Source organism: Balaenoptera acutorostrata, chromosome 9 (genome assembly GCF_949987535.1).
Source record: "Balaenoptera acutorostrata chromosome 9, mBalAcu1.1, whole genome shotgun sequence".
In the NCBI taxonomy this organism is placed as follows: Eukaryota; Metazoa; Chordata; class Mammalia; order Artiodactyla; family Balaenopteridae; genus Balaenoptera; species Balaenoptera acutorostrata.
This window is the reverse complement of record NC_080072.1, coordinates 43,170,701-43,194,871: the sequence shown is the minus strand read 5'-3', so window position 1 is coordinate 43,194,871 and position 24,171 is coordinate 43,170,701. Positions and strand designations below refer to the sequence as shown.

At 47.5% G+C, this 24,171-nt stretch overlaps 1 protein-coding gene and 1 long non-coding RNA gene across 3 annotated transcripts in view; one reads left to right on the top strand and one right to left on the bottom strand.

Annotated features, from left to right (window-relative positions):
* The window catches only part of SPON1 (spondin 1), a 282,849-nt gene extending 258,940 nt beyond the window's left edge, over positions 1-23,909 (top strand). Inside the window, exons 7-17 of one of the 2 annotated variants that reach the window (XR_450390.3) lie at positions 3,952-4,016; positions 11,343-11,544; positions 12,522-12,662; positions 13,115-13,190; positions 14,207-14,389; positions 16,716-16,886; positions 16,970-17,137; positions 18,008-18,172; positions 20,182-20,445; positions 22,169-22,909; positions 23,709-23,909. Coding sequence is in view for 1 of the 2 variants with exons in the window: in XM_007174892.3 (XP_007174954.1) it covers positions 3,952-4,016; positions 11,343-11,544; positions 12,522-12,662; positions 13,115-13,190; positions 14,207-14,389; positions 16,716-16,886; positions 16,970-17,137; positions 18,008-18,172; positions 20,182-20,445; positions 22,169-22,332 (1,599 nt within the window). In the remaining variant the exon portion in view is untranslated. Of the gene's footprint in view, positions 1-3,951; positions 4,017-11,342; positions 11,545-12,521; positions 12,663-13,114; positions 13,191-14,206; positions 14,390-16,715; positions 16,887-16,969; positions 17,138-18,007; positions 18,173-20,181; positions 20,446-22,168 lie in introns of both variants that reach the window. The other variant, XM_007174892.3, reaches the window with a different exon arrangement.
* Positions 16,713-22,169, bottom strand: LOC114236815 (uncharacterized). The gene is made up of 4 exons (XR_009009371.1): positions 21,760-22,169; positions 20,910-21,038; positions 19,996-20,569; positions 16,713-16,847 (listed from the first exon to the last, which is right to left on the bottom strand). It is a non-coding gene; the product is annotated as an uncharacterized LOC114236815 (long non-coding RNA).
* Positions 23,910-24,171: the final 262 nt, after the last annotated feature.

Genomic DNA, 24,171 nt, shown 5'->3' with positions numbered 1-24,171 from the left:
TTTAATTGGCATATCTCTGGGAAAGTGCTAACGTCATGCAAACGAGGCGTGAACTGAGTGCCCTGAAATACTTTGAAAACAGTCCTATCGGAGATGGATAAGGGCTTTAAGGATCTTGAAAGATCCTTTCTGGGCTTTAGAGACTTGTTAAAACAGTTTTTCATTTAAGTCTGAAGTTTGGGTTGCTTACTCTGAATTTAAATTCTTCAGTCTTCAGAATGTAAAGTACCTGGAGCCCCAGTGCCCCCATCCAAGGCTCACCCAGCTACATTAACCTTTAAATAAGGGGACATTCTCCTGAGGCCTTGTGGCTTTGTTGATGCTACTGTGTGCTCCATTCTCTGTACTCAGGCAGTACAAATCAGTTCTAATACCAGCTTGGCCTGAATGAGAATAAGAGTAGTAGCTAGTATTGATGCTAATACAGGCACGGTTATTAGCACGTTACTTGAATTATGTCATTTTGTCCCCCTAATAACACCATGTGGTAGATATACTTTTTAACCCTATTTCAGAGATGAGAAAGCTAAGGGAAGTCAGAGACTTGCCAAAGGACACAGAGCTAGTCACGGTGCAGTCACGATTTGAAATCAGGTATGACTCTAGGGCTTATGCTCTCAACCATGCTACTTTCCTGCCTGCTGGATTAGTAAAGATGAAAAAGATTGATAGTATCCAGTGTGCCCAAAGTTGTAAAGACATTGGCACATACACATTCTTGCTGCAGTATCAATTGGTACAGACATTTGGAGGACAATTTGGTAGGCGCTACCAAAGTTGTCAATTTGCTTCATCGTTTGATCATTCCTGGAAGTCTATGACACAGGAACTTGTAAACAAAGAAATATGTACACAAGTGTTCATTATAGCATCATTTATATAAACAAATATCCACCAATAATGCCGGTTAAATAAGAGAACATCCATGCTATGGAATTCTACACATACATCAAAAAATGGTGTGGCTTTGCTTTTTCACCAATTTACTGAGTATCCACAGCACTTGGATATGGCCATGAACAAGCCAGACCCTCTCCAATCCTATAGAGCTTTGGTTCTACTAGAGAATTTTGATGCTTCAAGAAAAATATTTAGTTTTTTAAATATATTTTCCAGAATGTTCCTGTGTTCTTATTTCATTGGCTAACATAAAAGATCACAACAAGGAACTGTTGATCATGCAGATGGTGCGTAACGATGAGATGAAACAGTTCACAGGAAGAAGCTGTTCTAGTGCCTGCAGACGTGGAACCACCATCCTTGGAGCCTCCATGGCTCTAAAAAATACAGATGGAATGTCAGCACCATAAATAAACACTAGTGGAGGGCCCCAACAATTTCTGTTGAGTTATATGCTGCAAAAGCAAAATCAATGTCATTAGTCGGGACTTGAAAACCAAGATTTAATTGTAATACAAGATGCATCTGCAGGGCCAGCTAACTTGGTGGCCCCCTTAACTCCACCCACATTGATTTTATTTCTTAGTAAAGTATTTCTTCAAGGGCAAAAGGACTGTCTCCAGACAGTACCTCATTACTTGGATCTCATACTTGGATTTCTTTTTTTTCTAAGTCTTGACCTGGCTTACCCTAATTTGAAGATCTCTAACACTTTAAAAATCAAGAAAAGGGGAGTTATATTGCCATAGGTACTGACATGGAAAGTTTCCCATGATATGATAGTAAGGAGAAAATGTAAAAATCGTGGTGCAGAATAAGATATTCAATACGATGCAATTTTTGTGGGAAAAGCTGTATATAATGTACGTGCACACACACACATAGTACCTAAGTACAGTGAAAGGTCTGGAATGATATGTACTGAACTGTAACATTCTGGAGAAGGAGGTGGCCGAAGCCAGGGTACATGCTAAAGTAGAATGCTCAACATTTACATTGTGTGCTTCTGTGATGCTAAATTTTTCCACAAAAAGCATGTATTATTCTGAAATTAAAAATCAAAGAAAAAAGCTAGCTGATGCGGGCCACGTAGGCAAAACTCAGGGATTAAGAAATCACCCTGGAAGTTGTGGGGAGCTGATGCAGGGTTTAGGCAGGCAATGGATACGGTCAGATTTGCAGCAATGTCAAGGGTGGACTGGGGAAAAGCAAGAATATACTAGAGCCGGGGCAACTGGTGAGGAGACCGTGGAAGGACTCGAGATAGTAAGGCTGTGAATGCAGTGGATCTTGGGGCCCGACGGCTGTGAGGGGTAGGAGATGGAGGAATGCAGGTAGCTGGTGGATGTGCCCGACGGGGTCCACTTGAGGAAGAGCAGTGTTCTAGGGGCAGATGAAGAACTCGCTGTGGGACACGGAACGTATGAGCTAAGAACAGGAAACCCAGGTCACAGGAGACCAGCACTGGCCTTCGGGAGATAGGTTGAGTCTACATGTGATTTCATGTCAGGCAGCTTCTCTCAGTCACTCAGCAGATGCGTATTAGGAGTGAGTCAGGGATACAGTCTTAACAAATAAAAAAATCTCCCATGAGAAATGTAAAGCGCTCTTTTGGGACTTGGAAACACTCTCCCTGCAGACATGTGAGTGGGGGGGTGTCTGTGCATCCACAGATTCTTTCCTCTGACCAAAAGGGGGAACCCCCAAGGAAGCCTGAGCTCAGAGCAGGCTGCGAGCTTCTGGGGGGACGGCGTGCCCTGTGGGCCTCACTTCTACCCTCGCCCCACCAGGACCATCAGTAGGTGCCCAAGCCGAGCAGGATCTGGCTAAGCTCCTGTCCCCTCTAAGCTCCCCACCCCACTCCAGCAACCCATTCCCTGGTTGCAGACGAGGTGCTCCAGACCAGAGGCTTTTTCTAATCTTGCGGCCTGAGCCTGGAGGCACCTCTGACCTCCTCCTTGCATGGGATTTTCTGGGCAAGGTACCCACCAACTAAGGAGAAGTTCACCGATTCATCCCAAATACATGCTAGGTACCTATTGCCAGGAACAACTCCAAGGACTGGGGCAGAGCTGTGGGCCAGCCAAGCCAGTCTCTGCCCTTCGGGAACTCAGAAACCTGTTCATTCGGCAACAAAGCTCTTGCTGCCCCTGCTGGTGACATCCTGGGCTTTTCTGTGCAGCGTGGACAGTGGTGTCTGAGCACTGCTGGGCCCCGGCCCGGGGAAGGGGAGCTCCAGGACCAGCTGAATCCACTCTGGGGAAACCCCAGCCAAAACTGAATTTGGACCTGTGGAAGCTTAAGCCTTGAAAAGCCTACGGTAGCCCTCAGCCCCAATGTGTAATTGAAAATAAAAACCCAAACAAATCTCGAAGTAAAGTTAAGCAAGATTAACAAAATTCTGATTTTTCCCCACGATGATGACTTAAGGCTTTCCTTCTAAATGTTAATTATCAAATTCTTCCTCAAAAAATTCTTTTAGGTCCCCAAGCTTTAAGGGTGCCCTACACACTGTCCAAAGCAAACTAGAGCAGGATTACGTGAGTGGCCCAGGAGTGTGGGCCCCAGGCTTCATCTTGCCCTCCCTTGTCCAAGGGAGTCTGATCCAGTATGTGAGTCTCGACAGCAGGAGAGGCCTCGGGGGTGACAACCCTTGGGGTCAGATGGTGGTTGCGGTGTGGCTGGAGCAGGCCCCACTGGAAGCCTGGACACAGAGAGCAGCATGACCTGCCCTCCAGGCTGGACACGATGTGGAGGTCTGGCCGTCCCAGGGGGAGGGCAAGTTAGAGCCTGGCTCCTGTGGAGAAGGGTCTCTGCGCTGGAACCCTGAAGGGTGGCTCAGTGGGCCCCTCGGTGTCCAGCACACACCAGGCGCCCTGGACGCAGCCCCACCTCCTGGGATTGCCGAGACGCCAGGGCTCCTCACCCGGGGGCAGGTAGAGTCTCAGCAGCAGGTGAGGGCATGGGGGAGGACAACGTCACTGTGTCAGAGCCCTCTTGCTCCCTGAGCCCAGCTCTCCTCACTAAATACCTGTGGTCCTTTTTTTACAGAGCGATGAGGTCCTCACTGTCATCAAAGCCAAAGCTCAGTGGCCAGCCTGGCAGCCTCTCAACGTGTAAGTAGCAACAGGGCCCTGTCCCGCCCCCGGCCTGGCCTTGTACGTGGAGCCACCCGCCTCCTGGCCGCCGCAGGCCAGTTAAGCCGTAGAAGTCAGCACTGCCTCTCCGGTGGCTGGGCAGGTGAGGTGCCCTGCTCATGCGTGCAGTACCAAGTGCCCCTACCTCCTCGGGGAACGCAGGCTTGGTCTCTGTGTCCCCCATGGCTTTAACACTGCGGAGGACCCCGCTCAGACATTGGAGGTGTTAAGAACACGGTTAACAATAAAGCTTTGAAAATCAGGGGGAGAATTCTAAACTGAGATATAAAATTGAGAGTCACCAAGGAATGGGAGACAATCAACACCAAGGACATGGTTGAGAGACAGCTCGAGAAATGAGAGTCAAGGGCTTGGGACTGAGTCCCGAGGAGCTCCAACATTTCATGCTGAGGAGGACTTGCCTGCAAAGGGAGCAAAAAAGGAGTAGCAAGGAGACTGGGGAAGGAAGCTTGGTAACAGGGAAGCCAAGGGAAGAAAGCATTCAAGAAGGAGAGCTGTGTCCAGGGCAGCTGAGAGATCAAGGAAGACCAGAGTTGCACAATGCCAGCTGGATTTATCAACATCAAGATCATCAGTGACCTTACTGGGAATCCTTTCTGCTGAGTTATGGGGGGAGGGTAAACAGCCTGGAGCAGGGTGAAATGTGAACAGAAAGTGAGGTTATGGAGTCAGTGAGTACAGACAACTCTTTGGTGAAGTTTGATGTGAAAGAAGAGAGACTGGGCAGTAGCTCCAAGAGGATGAAAAAATCAATGGAGCTTTTTTTTTTTTAATTTCTGAAGATTTGAAAAAAAATATCTGGGGACACCTTCCCACCCTTCACCCATCCCTCAGATATCTTGAGACCCCAGTGGAACAGAATTAATCCATGGCAAACACTCAGATTTCCCAAATTCCCGAAGCCTCTCCACTCAGTGCTACCAGCTTGTTAAGGGAAAGGAATTTTCCTTTGGTTTTCCCATACCCCAGTCTCCCCTTTCCTCTTCCAAATCTCATTAGGAAGTCAAATTAGGAAGCCTACACGCAGCCAAGTTTTGTTTTGCAGAAACAGCCCTGCCCCTCCTTGTGAGCCTGCTCTATTGAGGTTAATGGGATTCCAGCCTCCCTCAGGCCAGTGGAAAGCCAGGGTGACCTACTTTGTGAGGTCTTGCCCAGAGAAACTGACTTGGTTTTCAATGATCTTCATCTTTATCCCCAGGACCACTTCTCAAAGGACAGCCGTGAATGAACAAATTAGCTGCTGACTTGTTTAGCTCAATAAATCAAGCTGTGGCTCCAAAAGCCCAGAGTGCAGGTAGACACAGGAAAGACAAATTCTGAGCAAAAGCCGTATCCTGCACAAGTTCTTCCGGCGCCTGAATGGAAAATGCCCAGGTTTCCTGCAAATCAGTGCTGAATTTCCACCACCCGGTTCCTCCAGTTACGTCTGACTGTTAGGAATTACTGGAACTTTTAAAAATAAATTTTATTCCCTTCCTTATGATGAATCCTCTAAAGGACTGCAGTCTCCTTAATTATTCTCGGCCATTCTGATTAATTAACATTTGTTTAGACAGATCTGTTTGTGAGACAGATGAGAGGCAGGTGAAATAGAGACATGGTCACCCTTTCCAGAAATCATGCCTCTGGAGGGTCTGTGCCCCCTTAATCATCCCAGCCATGGTTCCCGGGGGGCCAGAGGCATCCTTCTGTCAAATCAGGGCTGGAAGTTTCAGGGTGCTCCCGGTCTCCTGTAGAACCTGCCCAGGTCCGTTGATGTCCCCAGGATTGTAAAGGAAGACTGGCCTTGGACTAGAGAACGCAGAGGTCTAACAGGCCGGATGGACTCGGAGCCCTAGATGCCTCCAAGTTATAAACAGAGTTGTCCAAGGCAAGAGACCTCACTGAAACCTTCCTCCAGCCACACTGACTTCAGCCTAGTGAATGGCTCTAGCACCACCTAGTGTCGAGATTGAGTTTCTGCAACTTTGAAAGCTCTTTATTGAGGATTATTTGAAACGAACAAGAGGGACAGAACTCAGCATGAGTGACCTGAGTCTCACTGATATGGATCTGTAACTTAGAATGGTATAGTAAGTCTCTAGAAGGACCATAAAAATCCTTTATTGCCTCTTTTCTTTCGTCGTGTTTTTGAAAGCTTTGTTTGGAAAAGCAGAGTGAGAAGGAAATCAACATTTACCAAGTCCTTTTATGGTGCCAGTCACGATGATAAGCAATGTCCTCACAAAAAAACCCTGGGGTGGGTCTGAGGATGCTCCCATTTTGCAGATTAGTAATTGTAAAGGGAGATGAGGTCAAAGCTGCTGTCACATAGCTAATAAGTGACGGAACCAGGGCTCAAAGCCAGCGGTCTATTCCAGTCCCCTTTGTTCTCTCCCACATCATGCTGCCTCTCTGAATGTAAAAAGGCACAAGATATCTCTGTGTCTTCATTTGGTTTTCATTTTTCTGGTATGAATTGTCTGTTCATAACTTTCCTTTACCTATTGGGATTGTGGTGGTGTTTTTTTTTTTTTAGATTTGGACTAGCTCTGTACATACTATAGATATTAACATTTGTCAGTCAAACTAGAGGGAGACATTTTTGCTAACATGTCATTTTTCCTTTCTAATTCAACACTGTTGTTTCCATTATGCAGATGTTTTTAGTTGGTATATAATTCAATTAGTTACTTTTGTGATTGCTTTTATTGTTTCAAAGCTGAGAAAATGAACGTTTCTCTAACAGATCAAAAAACTTGACTTTTTTTTCCTATGATCTGGTTGTTTTTTACTTAACTCTGACTTTTTGCTGTTTGGGTGTGTGTGTGTGATATTCGATGTGAATACCATATTTTTTTAAACTGCAATTAAGTTAGCCCAGCCCCACTTGTTGCATGATCTTTCCTCTCCCCCTCAATTTTGTATGAGTCCTTATCTAAAGTTTCTGGAATCTTCAGCCTGTGCCACTGATCTATATTTCTATCTTATCCTGGATATTACACCATTTTAATTATCATGCTTTACAGTATATTGTTATATGGTATGGCCAGATCAATTCTCTTTGCCAGAAAAGTGATAAAAATTTAAATCCCAGATAGAAAAATGAGATCAAATTAATAAAATACTTTATGGGAAGACATGGCATATAAGAAAGCATGAATAAGAATTTTTATTATGGTTTGGACAAATTAAAGAATTCCAGTCATATCTAGCATTTCCTAAAGAAAACTCACATATATTCTTATCCATTTCATTGTTTTAAATAGCATTTTTATTATAGAAGTAATAAATACTTTGAGGTAATTTTAAAATTAGATCTGAAGGCCAAAGGAAGTGTTAAGAGCTCCATATTCATTTCCTAGATTAACTCATTTATTTCAACAAATATTTGAGGAGAATCTACCGCATGCCAAGTTCTAAGCCAGGCACCGGGATATAGCTGTAAACAAGACAAAAATGGTCCCTATTCTTTCGGAACCTAACAGGGAAGATGGAAATTGAACAAGGAACTCCAAGGAAAGAGTGAGTTCAACATGCTCTGGGAAGGTACACCAGGGGTCCTAAGCAATTTGAGGTGAGGGCAGGAAACATTTCCTCCCCTCAAGCTGGGGGGCCTGAGGATGAATTTTCCAGTCAAGGGTACAAGAAAAGAGCAGGACGTAACTGAACGTGTTATAAAATCGTTCCCAGGATTTTACAGTCAAATTTACCATGTCACCCAACCTAAGGTCAGGCGTTTTGTGCAGGGATCGGTTGCTCCAAATTTTCTACCCCTTGAAACACTTACCAGGGTCTGGGGGATACCTCACTCAGGTTACAGATTTGGCCAAAATGCATTAGCAGAGAATGATGTGTATAAGCCTTGTAAAACACAGGAGGTTCTCAGATGGTTACATCCTTCAGCTGGCCAGAGTAGCAGGGTGGTGTGTTGGGTGGGGGTTGGTTTGGTTTCTCCAGCTGTGGATTCCCAAATAGAGCTGGTTTTGTCCTCTTAGGTTGTCATGATGAATAGCTTCATCCATGGGGGGTACAGGATATGAAAGACTACCTGACCCACAACCACATGCTCAGGGAGATGGGAAGGTAACAGGTGTAGTGGTTGGTCTCTATGGCAACGGAAGAGAAGCCTTCCTCCAAGGCACTGCTGGACTCCCGAGGGGTCCAGGGCCAAGCAGTCCCGCTCTGCCCACATGCCCGTGCTCTCTGCCAGGCACTTACTGGAAGGCAGACCCCAGACAGTGTCCTGTTAATCCCTAGGTGAGCAATGCCGCAGCTCCCCAGACTGCAATTGTTGTAGAAGCCAGGTCTTTAAAGAAGCTGCTAAAAGCAATGACCTACATGCCAGAAAATGCATGCATGGGAAAAGGAAATGAAATCCCCCAATTTGTACCTAACTAACTAAATAGCAGACTATGTAAGTGTGGGACTTTAGCAGTTTATAAAGGCCTCCTAGCATATCATCTGAGCCTCACAGCAACACGGCAGGTGGGTAACGACGTCAGATGAAGAAATTGAGACTGGAAGAGGATGAGTGAGTTACTTGCCCAAGATCTAGTAAGTAGTGGCGCTCAAGTCATCATACATCTACTTGTTCAGCTGGCCCACTGGAAACCTGGTATTGGGATATGGCTGTGAAACAGGTTTGTGCCCTCAAAGGGCTCCTAGTCTAGTGGGGGAGACCAAACAGTGAGGAAGAGATTACAATCAAAGGGTACAGCTCAGAGACCTACACAGTGTGGAAATACAGACCAAAGGCACTGGTCTCAGTGCAGGGGATCAGAAAGGCTCCTGGATGAGGTGACTCATGACCTGAGGCTTGGAAGATGAGTAGACCAGTGATTCTCAAATTTGAGGCACATTAGAATCACCTGGAGGGATTATTAAAACAAAATGCTGGGTCCTACCCCCAGAGTCTCTAAGTAAATCTTGGGTGAGGCCCAATAATTTGCATTTCCAACAAGTTCCCAGAGGACACCGATGTTTCTGGTCCAAGGACCATACTTTGGAGGCCACTGAAGGAGAGCCTTCCCAGCAGATGCAAGTGCACGTGCGTCCTGATGCCAAAGCCAGGTTCAGGCTAGGCTCTTCCTCCACTCAGGTTCCAGAACCTACACTGGCATCAGGCTGAAGTGAGAAGTGCATTCAGGAAGGCCTCCCTCCCCTTGCCTCTCTTTTCTGATCTCCATATGACCCTTCAGTGCTGCTTCACTCAGTAACAGTAATACAGTAAGTCCCCTACATACGAACGAGTTCCGTTCCTGCGTTCTTAAGTCCAATTTGTTCATAAGTCCAACAAAGTTAGCCTAGGTACCCAACTAACACAATCGGCTATATAGTACTGTACTGTAATAGGTTTAGAATAGTTTTCACACAAATAATATGTAAAGAACAAACAAAAAAATAAAACATTTTTAATCTTATAGTATAGTACCTTGAAAAGTACAGTAGTACAGTACAACAGCTGGCATCCAGGGGCTGGCATCGAGTGAACAGACAAGAAGAGTTACTGACTGGAGGAGGGAGAGGAGGTGGGAGATGGTAGAGCTGAAGGATCGTCAGCAATAGGAGACGGAGGGCAAGCTGCAATTTCAGTCACACCTGATGTTGATGGAACGCACGTTCGCATCTTTGAAAGTGCGCAACTTAAAGGTTCATATGTAGGGGGCTTACTGTAGTAATAATTGTTCAGGTGCCAGACACTGAGCTAAGTACTGGATGTGAGTTCTGTCATTAAACGCTAACAATAACCCTTTGGGGTAGAAGTTATGGGGATCCCCATTCTGTAGATTTGGATACTGAGGCACAGAAAGGTTTAGTCATTTGTCCAAGGATACACAGCTCTAAGAGGTGGTATGGGATGATGCACACCCAGGCTTCCCGCCTTCTCTGCTTGTTGCCTGATCCCATCTGGCCTGCCCAAGGGGCCCAGTTCCACAGGGCCCAAGCAAGCCTGGAGTCATCGCTTTCTGGGGACAGGTGAGGGCAGCCAGAAGCAGCTGGTCCCAACAGACGGGCACAGAGACTCCCAAACAGCTGCCAGCCGGACCGAACAGACGAGTTGGTCCCCAGCTAAGGATTCCCCATGATCAGCAGCCCGGGTGGAGAGTCAGGCAGAGCTGTCTTCATGCCTCAGCCTCACCAGCTGCGTCTCAAAGTTTATTAACTTCTATATGCTTTCCTTTCTTCTTTACAAAATGAGATGATAATTCTAACCCTCGCAGGAGTATCATGAAGGGAAAATAAAATGCAGGTGTGCCACCAAGTGTGGCTGAGTGACTGTAGCTCTCCCACCACGCCTCTCGGTGGGCTCTGGCCACTCCTAGGACCTTGTCTTAGCAACACGAGGACACACAGGTTGAAGAACTGCCTCTCACAGCTTGGGGGCTGTCAGCCAAAGGTCTCTGGCTCTACAGCTGGGTCCCTGCTCGCCCACTGGAGGAAACGGCCAAGGAACCAGCTGTGAGGCGATGGGTGAGCTCTGGTGCCAGGGCAGGGCCTTGCTCTGAGCAGCCTCTGGGGGCACTGGAGGCAGCAGGCTGGGGAGATGATCCCTCTGATGGCACAATGTTGCTCTAGAGAGTGAAGTGGGGCTGGGGGCGGTGGGGACTTAGAAACTGATGACGAAAAGAACTTGGACCTTGAATTAAGATCGACTTGGGTTGTGGTCTCCGTTCTGCCACTTCACTTTGTGACTCTAGACAAGTTACATAACATAACCCTTCTGAGCCTCAGTTTCCTCATCCATAAATTGGAGTCAATAATCCTAACCCCAGGTCTGCTCTGAGGCATCTATGAAAATGTATAAGGAAAGGCTTGGGGCATCATTGAGCAGTTTTTATGTGTCAAATTCACCTCACTTCCAATACGGCTGGGCGCACACGTAGCCCGTAGTATTTGTTCACTCGCTTATTCAAAAACATTGGCTTTAGCATCTACAATGTGCCAGGCACTGGAAATAAAGCCATGAAGAAGGCAAACAGAATCCCTGCTTTCCCAGAGCTTACACTCCAGTGAGAAATGATAGTCAATAAACAGCTAAACAAATAAATAAGAAAACACAAAATAACAGTACGTGCGGAAGACACATTAAAAATGGATAGCGTGGTAGCATATGGTTCTCTCCACGTGTGGCCAATGGATGGGCTTGGAGAGAGAAACCAGTAGTAGCCAAAGGTAGAGACCAGTGGGAGAATCCCCCTTCTTTCTCTCCCTCTCATCCTTTAGCCATCGTCTGGCCAAATGTCCCTGAGAGCATGCACCCCCAAGGCCCCGAAGGTAAAGGTCTCTGTATTTGGTTTCCAGGAGAGCAGCACCCTCGGCTGAATTTTCAGTGGACAGGACACGCCACTTAATGTCCTTCCTGACCATGATGGGCCCCAGTCCCGACTGGAACGTGGGCCTGTCCGCAGAGGATCTGTGCACCAAAGAGTGCGGCTGGGTCCAGAAAGTGGTGCAGGACCTGATTCCCTGGGACGCTGGCACCGACAGTGGGGTGACCTATGAGGTACGTGTGTGCCTGGAGTGGTGAGTGACAAACCTTCCCGAGCGCCTGCTCCTTGTCTGGCCCTGTTCTGGATGCCCTGGCCATGGAGGTGAGTCTGGCCCAGTCTCTGTACCAGATGAACTCACAGTCCGGTAGGGGAGCCCAGCATGGTCCCATCATCACATACTCACATGCTGTGTGACTCGGGCTCCGGGAAGTGTCCATGCAGCTGGTCAGGAGAGCACAGGAAGGGACTCTGCTGAAGAGCAGTTCAGAGATAAGCAAAGGAACAGCAGGCAAAAGGCATGGAGGCAAAAAGAGAGAGAGTGGGGAACAGCAGGAAGTTTACGTGTGTTAAGCTGGGCCAGATTCCGAAGGTTTCTGGACGGCCATGCTAAGGAGTTTGGATTCTCCTGTGAATATCAGTATTTTTCAGATATGGTCGGCACACCAACTGCATCGAAATCTGGAATCATCAGAAAACCAGTGGTAGAACAATCTAGAACAGACGTTGGTAAACTATGGTTTGGGGGCAACCTGGAGTTTTCTAACCCAGCCTCACGCATTCGACCGCATGTTGTCTGGGGCTGCTTTCTCACTACAACTGAGTTAAGTCGTTGCAACAGACACAGTTGGCCCACAAAGCCTAAAATATTTACCATCTGACCCTCTGCAGACAAGTTTGCCAACTCCTGGTCTAGTGGGAAGAACTCTGGATTCAGACCAACCTGGTTCAGCAATTTCCTAGCTGGAAATGGCTCTCTAAAACTCGGCATCTTCATCTGGGCATAATCCTACTGTGTACATGGGAGAATTTGAAAGTATAGATCTACAAATGTTCATGCACAACACATGGCATGAACAAAATTCTGTAAATATAAATAGCAGCTATACTTGTTAAATTCCTTTCAAGGTTTTTGTTCTGATCATGTATCAAATTTTTGTGGTTTTTAACCAGTTTTATTTCCCTCTCTGTATCTGTGTTTTCTCCACTACAGTCACCCAACAAGCCCACAATTCCCCAGGAGAAAATCCGACCCCTGACCAGCCTGGACCATCCTCAGAGTCCTTTTTACGATCCAGAGGGCGGGTCCATCACTCAAGTAGCCAGAGTTGTCATTGAGAGAATCGCTCGGAAGGTACTGGGTTAGAGCTCACCCTGGCACAGACCCTTCCCATCAGGAGACCGGACCCTTTTCAGCTCTTGAATCATGGGGTCCCTGGCATATTCAGGATGTGGAATTCCTGGGCCTCCCAGAGTTTCCAGAATGCAAATTATTCATAAGATATAAATGAGCAAAATGAACATGGTGGTACAGTTTGACACTCAACCAAATGATTTGCTCCAGGTAACTAGGCTTCATCATGAATGCCATAATCAATTGCTAATGTCTGCCATGGGTCAGGAAGTGGGAAGTTGTGGCTTTACTGCCATGTCTTTTTCCGGTCAGGTTGTAAAAGTGGGCCCAGAACTCCTCTATGGCCTAGGATTTGTATACAGGGTGGGCATTCGATTTTATATCCTCTTTCATCTTTCCCACACACATTCCGTTCTTTAATGTGAGCCCTCCAAGTAAAATTCCTTTTGCAGGGGGAACAGTGCAATATTGTACCTGACAATGTTGACGATATTGTAGCAGACCTGGCTCCAGAAGAGAAAGATGAAGGTAAGTCGTCTTCCTTTGTTGCAGGTGGCAACATAAATTGGGAACTAAACATAAACTATCTTTTGGGAAAGCAATTTGCTGACATGTTTTAAAAGCCACAAATATATTATATCCTTTGATTTGGTAATCCCTTCTTTGAGGATTTCTGCTTGAAATATAATTCACAGCAAGACCAAGGCTAGGCACAAAGTATAAGGGAATTGGTGAAGTTATGACACTGGAATATATATTCAACAGTATCAGGCAAATAGCATCTGCATAGGCTTCACAGTACTCGGATGACTCTCTGCTTTGATTCTCACACTAGCCTGTGAGGCAGGAGTGGGTCCATCCACCTCCCCAGCAAGGAAAGTGAGCCCAGACCCTACAGTCAGGAGACAGTGGCAGAGCCCTGGCTTCAGCTCAAGTTCTCTCATAAGATCTGGAGCCAGACAAGCTGGGCTCTCCTCCTGTGGCCCTGGGCAAGAGGCCCACCTTTCTACCAGTTTCCTCAACTGTAAAATGGGGATAATAGAAGAACCCGCCTTGTAGAGAGCTGTGGTAAGGAGCTAATGGGATAAGACAAATACGGTTCTTAGAATGATGCTGGCACATGATAAGTGCTCAGCGAACACCGGCCACCCTTATTCTCATCACGACACTGTGTATGGGTCACCGGGAGGATGAGAAACACCACACAAAAAAACCTGTTTCCCCCAAATTGCCTGTGATATGCCTGCACCTGTGTGGAAACGATGTCTGCCAGGTGAGGGGCCTGTGTTCATGTGTTGAGGGGAAGGGACAGTAAGAGAGTCTTTCCTTATTATTAAGTTACTTAGATTTTTATTAGTGGAATGCCCGAACTATAATTTTGAAAGGGAAGTGAATGGCTGCTTGCATCCCCGGAGTACCCAGGCTCCCGGAGGCTGGGTAGGCAGCGGGGATTTTCTTGTCCCCGCGTGAGCTCTTCTGGGGAGAGAGGGTCAGTCACAGCTTCCACAGGCTCCCAGGAAAACCATGTCACCTACTTTTCCCAGATGACACCCCCGAAACCTGCATCTACTCCAACTGGTCCCCGTGGTCCGCCTGCAGCTCTTCCACCTGCGACAAAGGCAAGAGGATGCGGCAGCGCATGCTGAAGGCACAGCTGGACCTCAGTGTCCCCTGTCCCGACACCCAGGACTTCCAGCCCTGCACGGGCCCGGGCTGCAGCGATGAAGGTGACGAGACACCCAGGCTCAGGAAGGGAGGGTCCTGGCTGGCCATGCCAGCCTCTTATACCTAGTCAGGCAGCACCCCCCCAGTGGGGCACTAGGACCCTGACTGTATTTGTCAGTGGGGACCACCAAGGGCAGACTCCCATGTCCAACAGTATCTTGAGGGCTGTGAACACAGACATGTCTTATGACATCAAAAGAATTCTTGAGATTAACTGACCACTCCCCCACCCCCTATACCCCCCAGCCATGGAAGAAAATAGACACAAGTTACTAAAGAGCTAGCACACATCTTATTTATGACAAACTACAGATAGCAAGCTGCCTGCTTCTGGGCCTTAACTTCAACCTCTTTTTAAGAAGCAGGTGAACAGGTTGGCCGAGATTGAATCTAAATCATTGCCCTAATTGTGTCATTCATGGACCCCCGTGCACGTCCTCCCTCAGCCTGGCTCAGAGCACTCAGTTCCTTGTGTCAGGACCTTTGGACTGATTGCAGCAATTCTGTCTCTCCTTGTAACTGGTCAAAGGTCAGGCTTGAACTGTAAGCTTGCACCGCCCACGTCATGATGGCTCAAGCTTCAACGTGGCACTACTCTGATTGCTGTGCAAAGGCCATCTGCCTACTTCCCAGGGTACACTTCCTCTCTCTGACTGAACAGATCTATACTCTGTGCTCTGATCTTAACTGTCTCAGAGGTGTAACAAGGCAATAGGAAGGGATGTATAGGCAGGGCTGGTTTATGGCAGGAAAAAAACCATTTCCAAGCTGAGGATAATTGAAGAAAGCTCACCCGCCACTGCAGGTCATTCACTCTCTGGCTCTTCCTGGGGCACAGTCTTAAATACCTCTCCTGGCTGCACTCCACAGTGGTTTGTTGCTGTTTGTGCCCATGATAAGGCACTTCAGAGAGGAGTGAACCCTGCATGCACAGGCCATTCCTACGAACAGGCAGGGAGGAAGTTGTGACAGGACTGGCAACGCTGGAGGCTCTTTCTCATTCTTGGGGTTGAGGAGGGGAGGCGGATGGGTGGGCTGTCTGTGGCCTGCAGTGGGAGCTGAGATCTTTAACCACCCCCTCTACAGGGGTGGAGTTCAGGTGGCTCCCAGGTGGTAATGACAATTCTGAAACATGTTGGGCTATGCCTGGTGGTGTAGTTTTGGTGGTACACAGCATCAAATTTACCAACTTAACTATTTTTAATTGTACAGTTCAGTGATATTAAGTGTGTACGCACACACACACACACACACACACACACACACAGTTAGGCAATCATCACCACCCTCTATCTCCAGAACTCCTCATCTCACAAAACAAACTCTAGACCCATTAACCACTAACTTTCCATTCCCCCAACCCCTGGCAACCACCATTCTAGGTATCTCATGTAAGTGGAATCATACAGTATTTGTCTTTTTGTGACTGGCTTATTTCACTCAGCATAATGTCCTCAGGTTCATCCACACTGTAGGACGTGTCAGAATTTCCCTGGGTCTAATGTGGGTTCCAGCCATCTTTATTGCTGCACCGCCAGCAAGCACTGTCTGGCAACCCTGTCCATAGGTTCAATAACAATGTGTAGGCATCACCCACGTGCACATGACAGCCTGCGGACACGTGCAGGAGGCTTCACACTCTGACTTCAGTCCTTCTTTCTAGCCTCATCTCCCAGTGCCGCACACAATACACTCTGTACAGGTTGTTCAAGAGCTGTTCCCTTCACCTTAAATACAGATATTCTCTACCCAACAAAAGTGCACTCAGATGTGCCCTCTTCTGTGAAATCTCACCCAGAACTCCAAGGACCATCCCCATTCCAGTCTCCTGGGCTTATGTCTGTTGTCATATTTTCAATACATAGAATTATTGCAGTTTATGTGCCCATCTTTTGTTCTGGAGTAGAACAAAATCCATATCTTACACATCTTTTTAACCTCAGTACATACCACTAAGCAGTCAGTAAAGATTTACTGACATGAGTAAATGGATGGGTGGATGGATGACTTCATTTCCCTCTTCTTCTCTAGAACTAAACAGGCAAACACACATACATACACTCTCCTATCCATCCAAGCATCTTTCAAATGTGTTGTCATGAGACGAGTAATCCCGAGTGCTCCGTGCACCTGGAAAAAGGCATTTCCTTTAAAGAACAATTCCTAGTTTAAAGATGTGTGCCTTTTATGTCGACTTCCATCCTCAGTTGCCTAACTGCCCCTGAATGCCAGCTGGCCTTCTTGATGCCCGCCTTTGGGGAGTTCGGTTGGTCGTGCGGATCCCGGCATCGTGGCGCCCGGTCTGCAGTATCTGCTCCTATGTTGCAGACGGCTCCACCTGCACCATGTCCGAGTGGATCACCTGGTCGCCCTGCAGCATCTCCTGCGGCACTGGCATGCGGTCCCGGGAGAGGTACGTGAAGCAGTTCCCGGAGGACGGCTCCGTGTGCACGCTGCCCACTGAGGAGACGGAGAAGTGCACGGTCAACGAGGAGTGCTGTGAGTGGGGTGCCGGGCGGGAGGGGCGGGCGCGGGGCTCCTGAGGCTGCCAAGGCGACGCTAAACACCGCAGGACTCCCCAGCTCCCAGCAGCTGCCTGATGACCGAGTGGGGCGAGTGGGACGAGTGCAGCGCCACCTGCGGGATGGGCATGAAGAAGCGGCACCGCATGGTCAAGATGAGCCCGGCGGACGGCTCCATGTGCAAGGCTGAGACGTCTCAGGCAGAGAAGTGCATGATGCCCGAGTGCCGTGAGTGGGCGTGGGAGAGGGGACAGAGGACCACAGCAGCCCTTACTATTACCACCGTCAAGGCTGGGCAGGTGCAAGAGGAAATATGGACCCCCCACCGCCAATCCTTGCAGGGCACTTCTAGGTGCAAGATGAGAGCTATAGGTGTGAGGACATCATCCAGACCTAGAGAGAGTGGCCTCCTTTGAGAGGCATTCTGAGCAATGCTGGGGTGGCAAACTGGTGGCCTCTGGCTAGAATTCACCTGTAGCTGTGTTTTATAGGGCCCCATAGTATCTTTTTTTTGGAGGGGGGGAGAGTACATGTAGGCAGGTTGTGCATTCCTCAAGTCATCACAGACCCCCTCATTCTTGTTCTATGTTGGACTTGCCTGTGGCCCCATAAAGCATTACAACCCCTGCTCTACGCACAGATGCACACAGGCCCACACATCACTACACACACAGATGTACACACGCACCCAAGTACATACACATTCTAGCGATTTCAGCACCGAAGTGTCCAAAAACGCATCATTGAGCCTTATCTTTTAGTGCACGGTTCTCGGGGCACGTGGGATGTTTCTGTCTCTAGTAAGATCCTACTCAGACCCTCACGGGTGCTTCAGGTGGGGACTTGTGTATTCGTATTACTGAGCCACACCATGAGCACCAGCTGGATCAGAGGAGATGCAGCAGAGTGACAAGAGCAGCAGGTAGTGGCCTGTGGAGCCACTCCTGGTTCCAGGGGGGTCACTTCGGTGATCTGAACCCATTGGCCAATTTCACTTTAGTCAAGGGGCCTGAGTGGGGGACAAAGGGTACGGGGCACCAGATCAAAGAAAGCAAAGGGAGCCTGTTCTCAGCGGCAAACCTGGCTCTTTTGGTCTAGACACCATCCCCTGCTTGCTGTCCCCGTGGTCCGAGTGGAGCGACTGCAGCGTGACCTGTGGGAAGGGCATGCGCACCCGCCAGCGGATGCTCAAGTCTCTGGCCGAACTCGGGGACTGTAATGAGGAGCTGGAGCAAGTGGAAAAGTGCATGCTGCCCGAATGCCGTAAGTCCTGGAGCTCCTGGAAGCCACCTCTCCTCTCCTCTCCTCCTGCTAACCAGCCCTGGGCTAGGTCGTACAGTTATGACTGTTTACTAACACAGAGATCCAGGGCCCAGCAAAGTTATTTAAACTCTCAATCTTCTCAGTAGTAAAAGGGGATCCCACTAACCATCTACAAAACAAACACCCAAATTGTAAATGGCTGTGAAGCCTAAACAGGAGACTTAGATGGAAAACAGCACAGGCTCGATAAAACTTATTTCATAGTTCTCCACCCCCCGCCCAAGTTAGAGGCTTGTCTGACCCATGGGGTTTTCCAAGCTTTTTAATTCTATTCCTCCTCCCTGTGACCAGTTTATTTACCCATGACCAAAGGGCAGACTTTAAACCAGTGACTCCTGTACCTTTGCAGCCTTGATAAGAAGACAGGCCAGCAAGTCAACAAGCTCAAAAGCTCCATGCCCACCCTCACATCCTCTCAAATCTCACAGAGATTTGAGAGGAGATGAGGGTGAGTTTATTATCAGGGGACTAATTTCCAAGGAGAGAGCCCATTTTTCTGGCTAGTCTTCCATGAGAGCTTCCCTTTCAGGTGGTGGAAAGTCAGACACACTTGCTAAGATCTGCTTTCTGGCTTTCTCTGAAATGCACTTGCAGCCTTCCGTCCTTCCTCCCCTTACGCAGGCTGCCTGCCCGGGGACAGATCCCAGCTCTGTCCCTTACTGGCTGCATAAACTGCAGCACATGACTTAGCATCCCTGTCCCTCATCTGTGAAATAGTGAGAAAAACTTCCTAGGTTGCTCTGAGAATTAAACCACATAATTGGTACCAAGTGCCGAGCACTGGACTCGGGAAGTGCAGACCTCCACCAGTGTTACAAATTACAGCTCCTGAGCTGTTTTAGCCAAAGTCACGTGTGGAGATGACCCAGACCATCAAATTAAACAAAGCCTGGGGCTTTTACTAAGATCTACCCCGTGTTCAACACAGCTCACCAGAGCTGGGGCTCCAGGATGTTCTGAGACACTGTTACTGACTTAAACAAAACTCTATACCCACAGGGTCCAGTGAATGAAGGGAGAAGGAAAAGAACATTTATGGAACACTTACTGTGGGCCAGAAACTGGGCTGAGAGCATTACTTCACTTAATTCTCACAACCTAATGAGAAAAATAACATTATCCCCACGCTGCAGATGGGAAAGCTGCCTGAGCTCCCACAGGGAGAAAAGGCCTAAGACCATGAACAAAATGAGTTTTTCCTAGATCCATCCAGCCGGGCCCTCACTTTGCAAGGGAAGCGGAGTTTGGTGGAAATCATTTGCCCTCCTAGGAAGCATCCTGAGAATCACTCTAATGGGTTATCTTTCGTCCACATTTGTGAGATGCTGGCTTAATGAGAAGACTTTGCTGGATCTCTTACCATGATAAACCATGACACCACTTGCTACTGCCCCTCTTCTCTACTGAATTTCCTATTTCTGACTCCTGTGTTTTTTGCAGAGTGCCATATATAAGACCCAGGATGATACTGAGAACAAGAGACACTGCCTGGGTCTTACTGCAAAAGTCACAGTGTCCTTAGTATTAGTCCACGGGGGCAGCTCTGGAAAATGGCACCAGTGAACTGTGCCTTCCCTCAGAAAATCAGGGTCCTTGGCTGTGGGAAGCTAGTCTGTGCCACTTGAGGCTACTTGGACAATACTCTAGAAGCTTAGAGAGCAAGGCATAATCTTCAAGGTCCCCCCCAAAAGCCTTCTCAGATCATAAAGAGGGCATAGCATATGGATATTGATCTGGGCACCAATCCTGCATCTACTGCTTACCAACCGTGTGGGCTGGATAAAGTCAGTCTGTCTCTTGGAGCCTCAGTTTCTTCTTCTGTAAAATGGGGTAACAGCACCTGCTGTGCATTTCCCATAGGCTTGTGCTGAGATGTTCAAAGGAGAGTATAAGTGACCATATCTTGTTTCAGACATGAGATACACTCACGCCCATCTGTGTCTTGCCAGCCATTGACTGTGAGCTCACCGAGTGGTCCCAATGGTCGGAATGTAACAAGTCATGTGGGAAAGGCCACATGATTCGAACCCGCATGATCCAAATGGAGCCTCAGTTTGGAGGTGCATCCTGCCCGGAGACCGTGCAGCGGAAAAAGTGCCGCATCCGGAAATGCCTCCGAAATCCATCCATCCAGAAGCTGCGCTGGAGGGAGGCCCGAGAGAGCCGGAGGAGTGAGCAGCTGAGGGAGGAGTCCGATGGGGACCAGTTTCCAGGTACTGCCAAGTGTGAGGCTGGCGTTCAGGGAGATGTCAAAGCAGAGTGGTCTGGAAGAACTTGTAGGAGTTTGCCAGTAAAACAAGGGCATCCCAGGCAGCAGGAGTAGTCATTACAATGGCACTGAGATACCAAAGAGCAAGATATGTTCAAGTAGTAAGTGGAAGGCAGAAGGAACACAGAGTATGGCAGAGGGGAGGCAGGAAACCAAGCTGGAGAGGTAGGGTAGGGACCAGACCATGAAAGGCCTGCTGATGACTTGATTCTGTAGGTGAAGGTTTTAAGCAACAGCATGACTTTAACAGGCCTGTGCTGAGTGGTTTGGCGGTGGCAAAAACAGAGGCACAGAGGCTGGTTAAGTTTTCTCTGTAGCCCAGGAGAGAGATTATGTGTCCCACTCCTCCTGCATAACTGAAGGAGTTCCAGGACTTAAAAAAAAACAAACAAAAAACACAAATCCCACCTAGAGCTTCACTGCTGAATAAGCTGATCCAAGCCAAGAGTGCAATATCATCAGCAAAATGATGAAATGGTAGTTGGGAAGATCCACGGTCAGTCTTGGGTCCAGGCCAATTGATGGTCTTTGGATTCCCTGGAGTGGGTAAGGAAGGTGCCGCATATAAGTGAAGGTTAATGAGTTTCTATTTTTAAAGGTACAGCTCAAATTACCCCTTTTTCTTTTCTCTTCTCTTCCTTAAGACGTTACACCTCCATCTAGGACTAGAGAAGTGCAGATATGCAGAGCTACCTGAAGTTCACTATCATCTTTCCACTAGGGAGCTGTTCCCATATCAAAATGTTGTCTATTGCACATGGTGGTCAGTTGGCCAGTCAACAAACATTATGCCCAACTATGTGCCAGGCAGGCACTATGACATAAAACTCAGCGTAGTATTGACTGGATAATCATAAATGTAATTAATTGCATCTACATTCAATGGAGTAATGTATAGAGTGCTATGGAAGCACTTTTTTTTTAAAAGATCTAACCTAATATTGGGGTCAGGGAAGTTTTCTTTGAGAAAGTCATGTCTATTTACATGGGAAAAATAATCAATTATACCCGAGTTAACTTAGTACTGGAGAGGCTAAGTACTTGGGGGAGCAAAGCGTAAGAGTGAGTGGTTAACTGCTCCTTGAGTGGCTGCAGCACTAACAAGTCACCCCAAAACAAATGAAATTAACATGATTCTGTAGGGCAGCGACTTGGCCTGACTCAGCTGGCTGATTCTTCTGGCATCTAGCTTAGGCTCTCAAGTCGCTACTGCCAGGTGGTGGCTCAGCTGGGGCTGGAAGGTCTAGATTGGCCTCACCTGTGTTTCTGGAGCCTCTCTCCACGTGGTCTCTCCAGCAGATAGCCAGGCTTGCTTACATAGTGGTGGAAAGGTTCCCGACAACTTTTTTCAAGCCATGCTTGCTCATGTACCATTGGCCAAAAGCAAGTCATAGAGCCAAGCCCAGATTCAAGAGGTGGAGAAGCAGACTCTGCGCCTTGATGGGGAAGAGCTGCAAAGTATTTATGGCCAATTTTTGCAGTCTGTCACATATAAGCTAACAGTCCCTAATAAGGACTCTAGCCATTATTTAATTCAACAAATCGTTACATACAAGAGCAGAAAAGCCCAGACAACTAACTAAGTTTGACAGCTGTTTACTAGAGTTCAGCTTCCTTGTTCTTTCCCTCGTGTCTGCTGGCCTAACCAGGTCTTCTCATGCTTTCAGGCTGCAGGATGCGCCCATGGACAGCCTGGTCAGAATGCACCAAACTGTGTGGAGGCGGGATCCAGGAACGCTACATGACTGTAAAGAAAAGGTTCAAAAGCTCCCAGTTTACCAGCTGCAAAGACAAGAAGGAGATCAGAGCATGCCATGTCCACCCGTGTTAACAAGGGTACACGTTTCCCAGGGCTGCACTCTAGACACCCCCCAGAGTCACCAATGGCTGGATTGTTTGTTTGCTTGTTTGTTTAAGGCAATTTAAATCGTGTACACTAGTTTTCATTTCTGGAGTGTGGTCTGCCCAGTAGTCTTGTGGATGCCAGGGACATCCTTCTGTACACTTCCTGGTGGGCACAGACTGAGGGGGTGCTCCCTCATCCTCAGCCAGCCCTCATCCAGCACGAGTAGTGTCAGCCACCTGTACTGAATGGAAACGTGTCCCTCTGGAGCACCCACCTGGGTGGCAGGAAAGAGACCCCGGCCTCCTGCACGTGGAGAGGCAACTGTCTGTCTGCAGATGACTCTGTGCCTGGTGCCGGGGCGCAGCGTGGGGGAGACAGTCCCCGTCAGGTGGAGTGCAGAGTCCCCTCATTCTCACCTGGCCTGCTCCCTCTTGCAGGAAACTATTGTTTGCTCGTCTCTTCTCATTTAGTGGAACTTTAGGGCCCGTTGTTGAGTCTCCTCAGTCATCAACAGTTCTTGGGGAAAACAGCTGGCAGACACGAAGAGAAGCACTGATGGATGGTGGGTGGCTTTTCTTCTTTCACTGAGAAATTCGTATGTATCTCAACCCCTAATATTGGTTCTTGATGCCCCAGAGGAAAGAAATGATGGCTGCTTTATTTGAACATAAGGTAACCAGTTCTTACAACTGAGGTAAAAGGTACTAAGTCTAGAAATCATTTTTCCCTTCTTTTTGGGGGTTTTTTTGGACACAATTCTCTTAGGAAGCCAGCCTTATGAACCTTCTGATGTTAGATCCTTACTAGAACCAAGGCCAAGGCAGCAAAACTAGCCCCTAGAGCAGTCCCAAACCTGAGTTTTTAAAATCTTCCGACACAGACTTTTAAGTTCTCAAACCAGTTTCTAACAAGAAAACATTTTTTCAGTTATGCAAACATTTTGTTAAATCTGTCCGCAGCCCACCAAGCCATTCCTTCAACAGAAATAAATACTATCTCTCTCTGTACTTGAAAGGGTTTCTTAAGTCCTAAAATTTTACACATAGAAAAAGTGTTTCAGAGGCCAAGAAAAACAGACGACAAATCTAGGGAGAAAGGAATGTTGCAGAATCAAGCTTGGCCGTAAGATCTGGTGGGAAGTCAAACCTACGTCAGCCCTCCACACCAGGGGTCTGGTCCTCTGACACAACCATAGGCAAGATCATGGTTTCCCATCCCCTTCCGAGCACTCATAAGCACACCAAATTCAGGGAGACTGACTGACTATCAAGGATTAGTGTAAAAGGTCATTTTACCGAGTTGAGTCCATCAGCAGTTGTTACTCATTCTTTGTTAAAATTACTGTTTCATTTCTGTTGCAGGCCTTCTTTATCGTGCTTAATCCAAATATGTACCATGGATGAGATGCATACGTTGCTTTGAATACACTACTTTAAGAATCTGCATTAAACACATCAGGATATTCCAAACACAACATATATATATGCTATAGCCTTGAATCTGTACTATTTTCTTTAACACAAGAGAGACGACTGTTCAATAAAAAACTCATTGGGTCTGTCTTTTGTGTTTTAGTTTTAAACTAATTCAGTGTTCAGAAGGTTGGGTCTTTTTAACAATTGTTTCCATTTCAATCAGAGTCAGCAAAAGATATGCCTTTTGCACCCTCATGCTGGAGGAACCACTATTACCATTCCTGAGCTTTCTGGAGGTTTGAGTTGTTTTCAACATTATTTTTTTAATCCTTAAGTGAACCGCTTTCTCCCACAACGCACCACAAAATTTAAAGAAATAAGAAGAAGTTTAATTTCTACTTGGACAAAA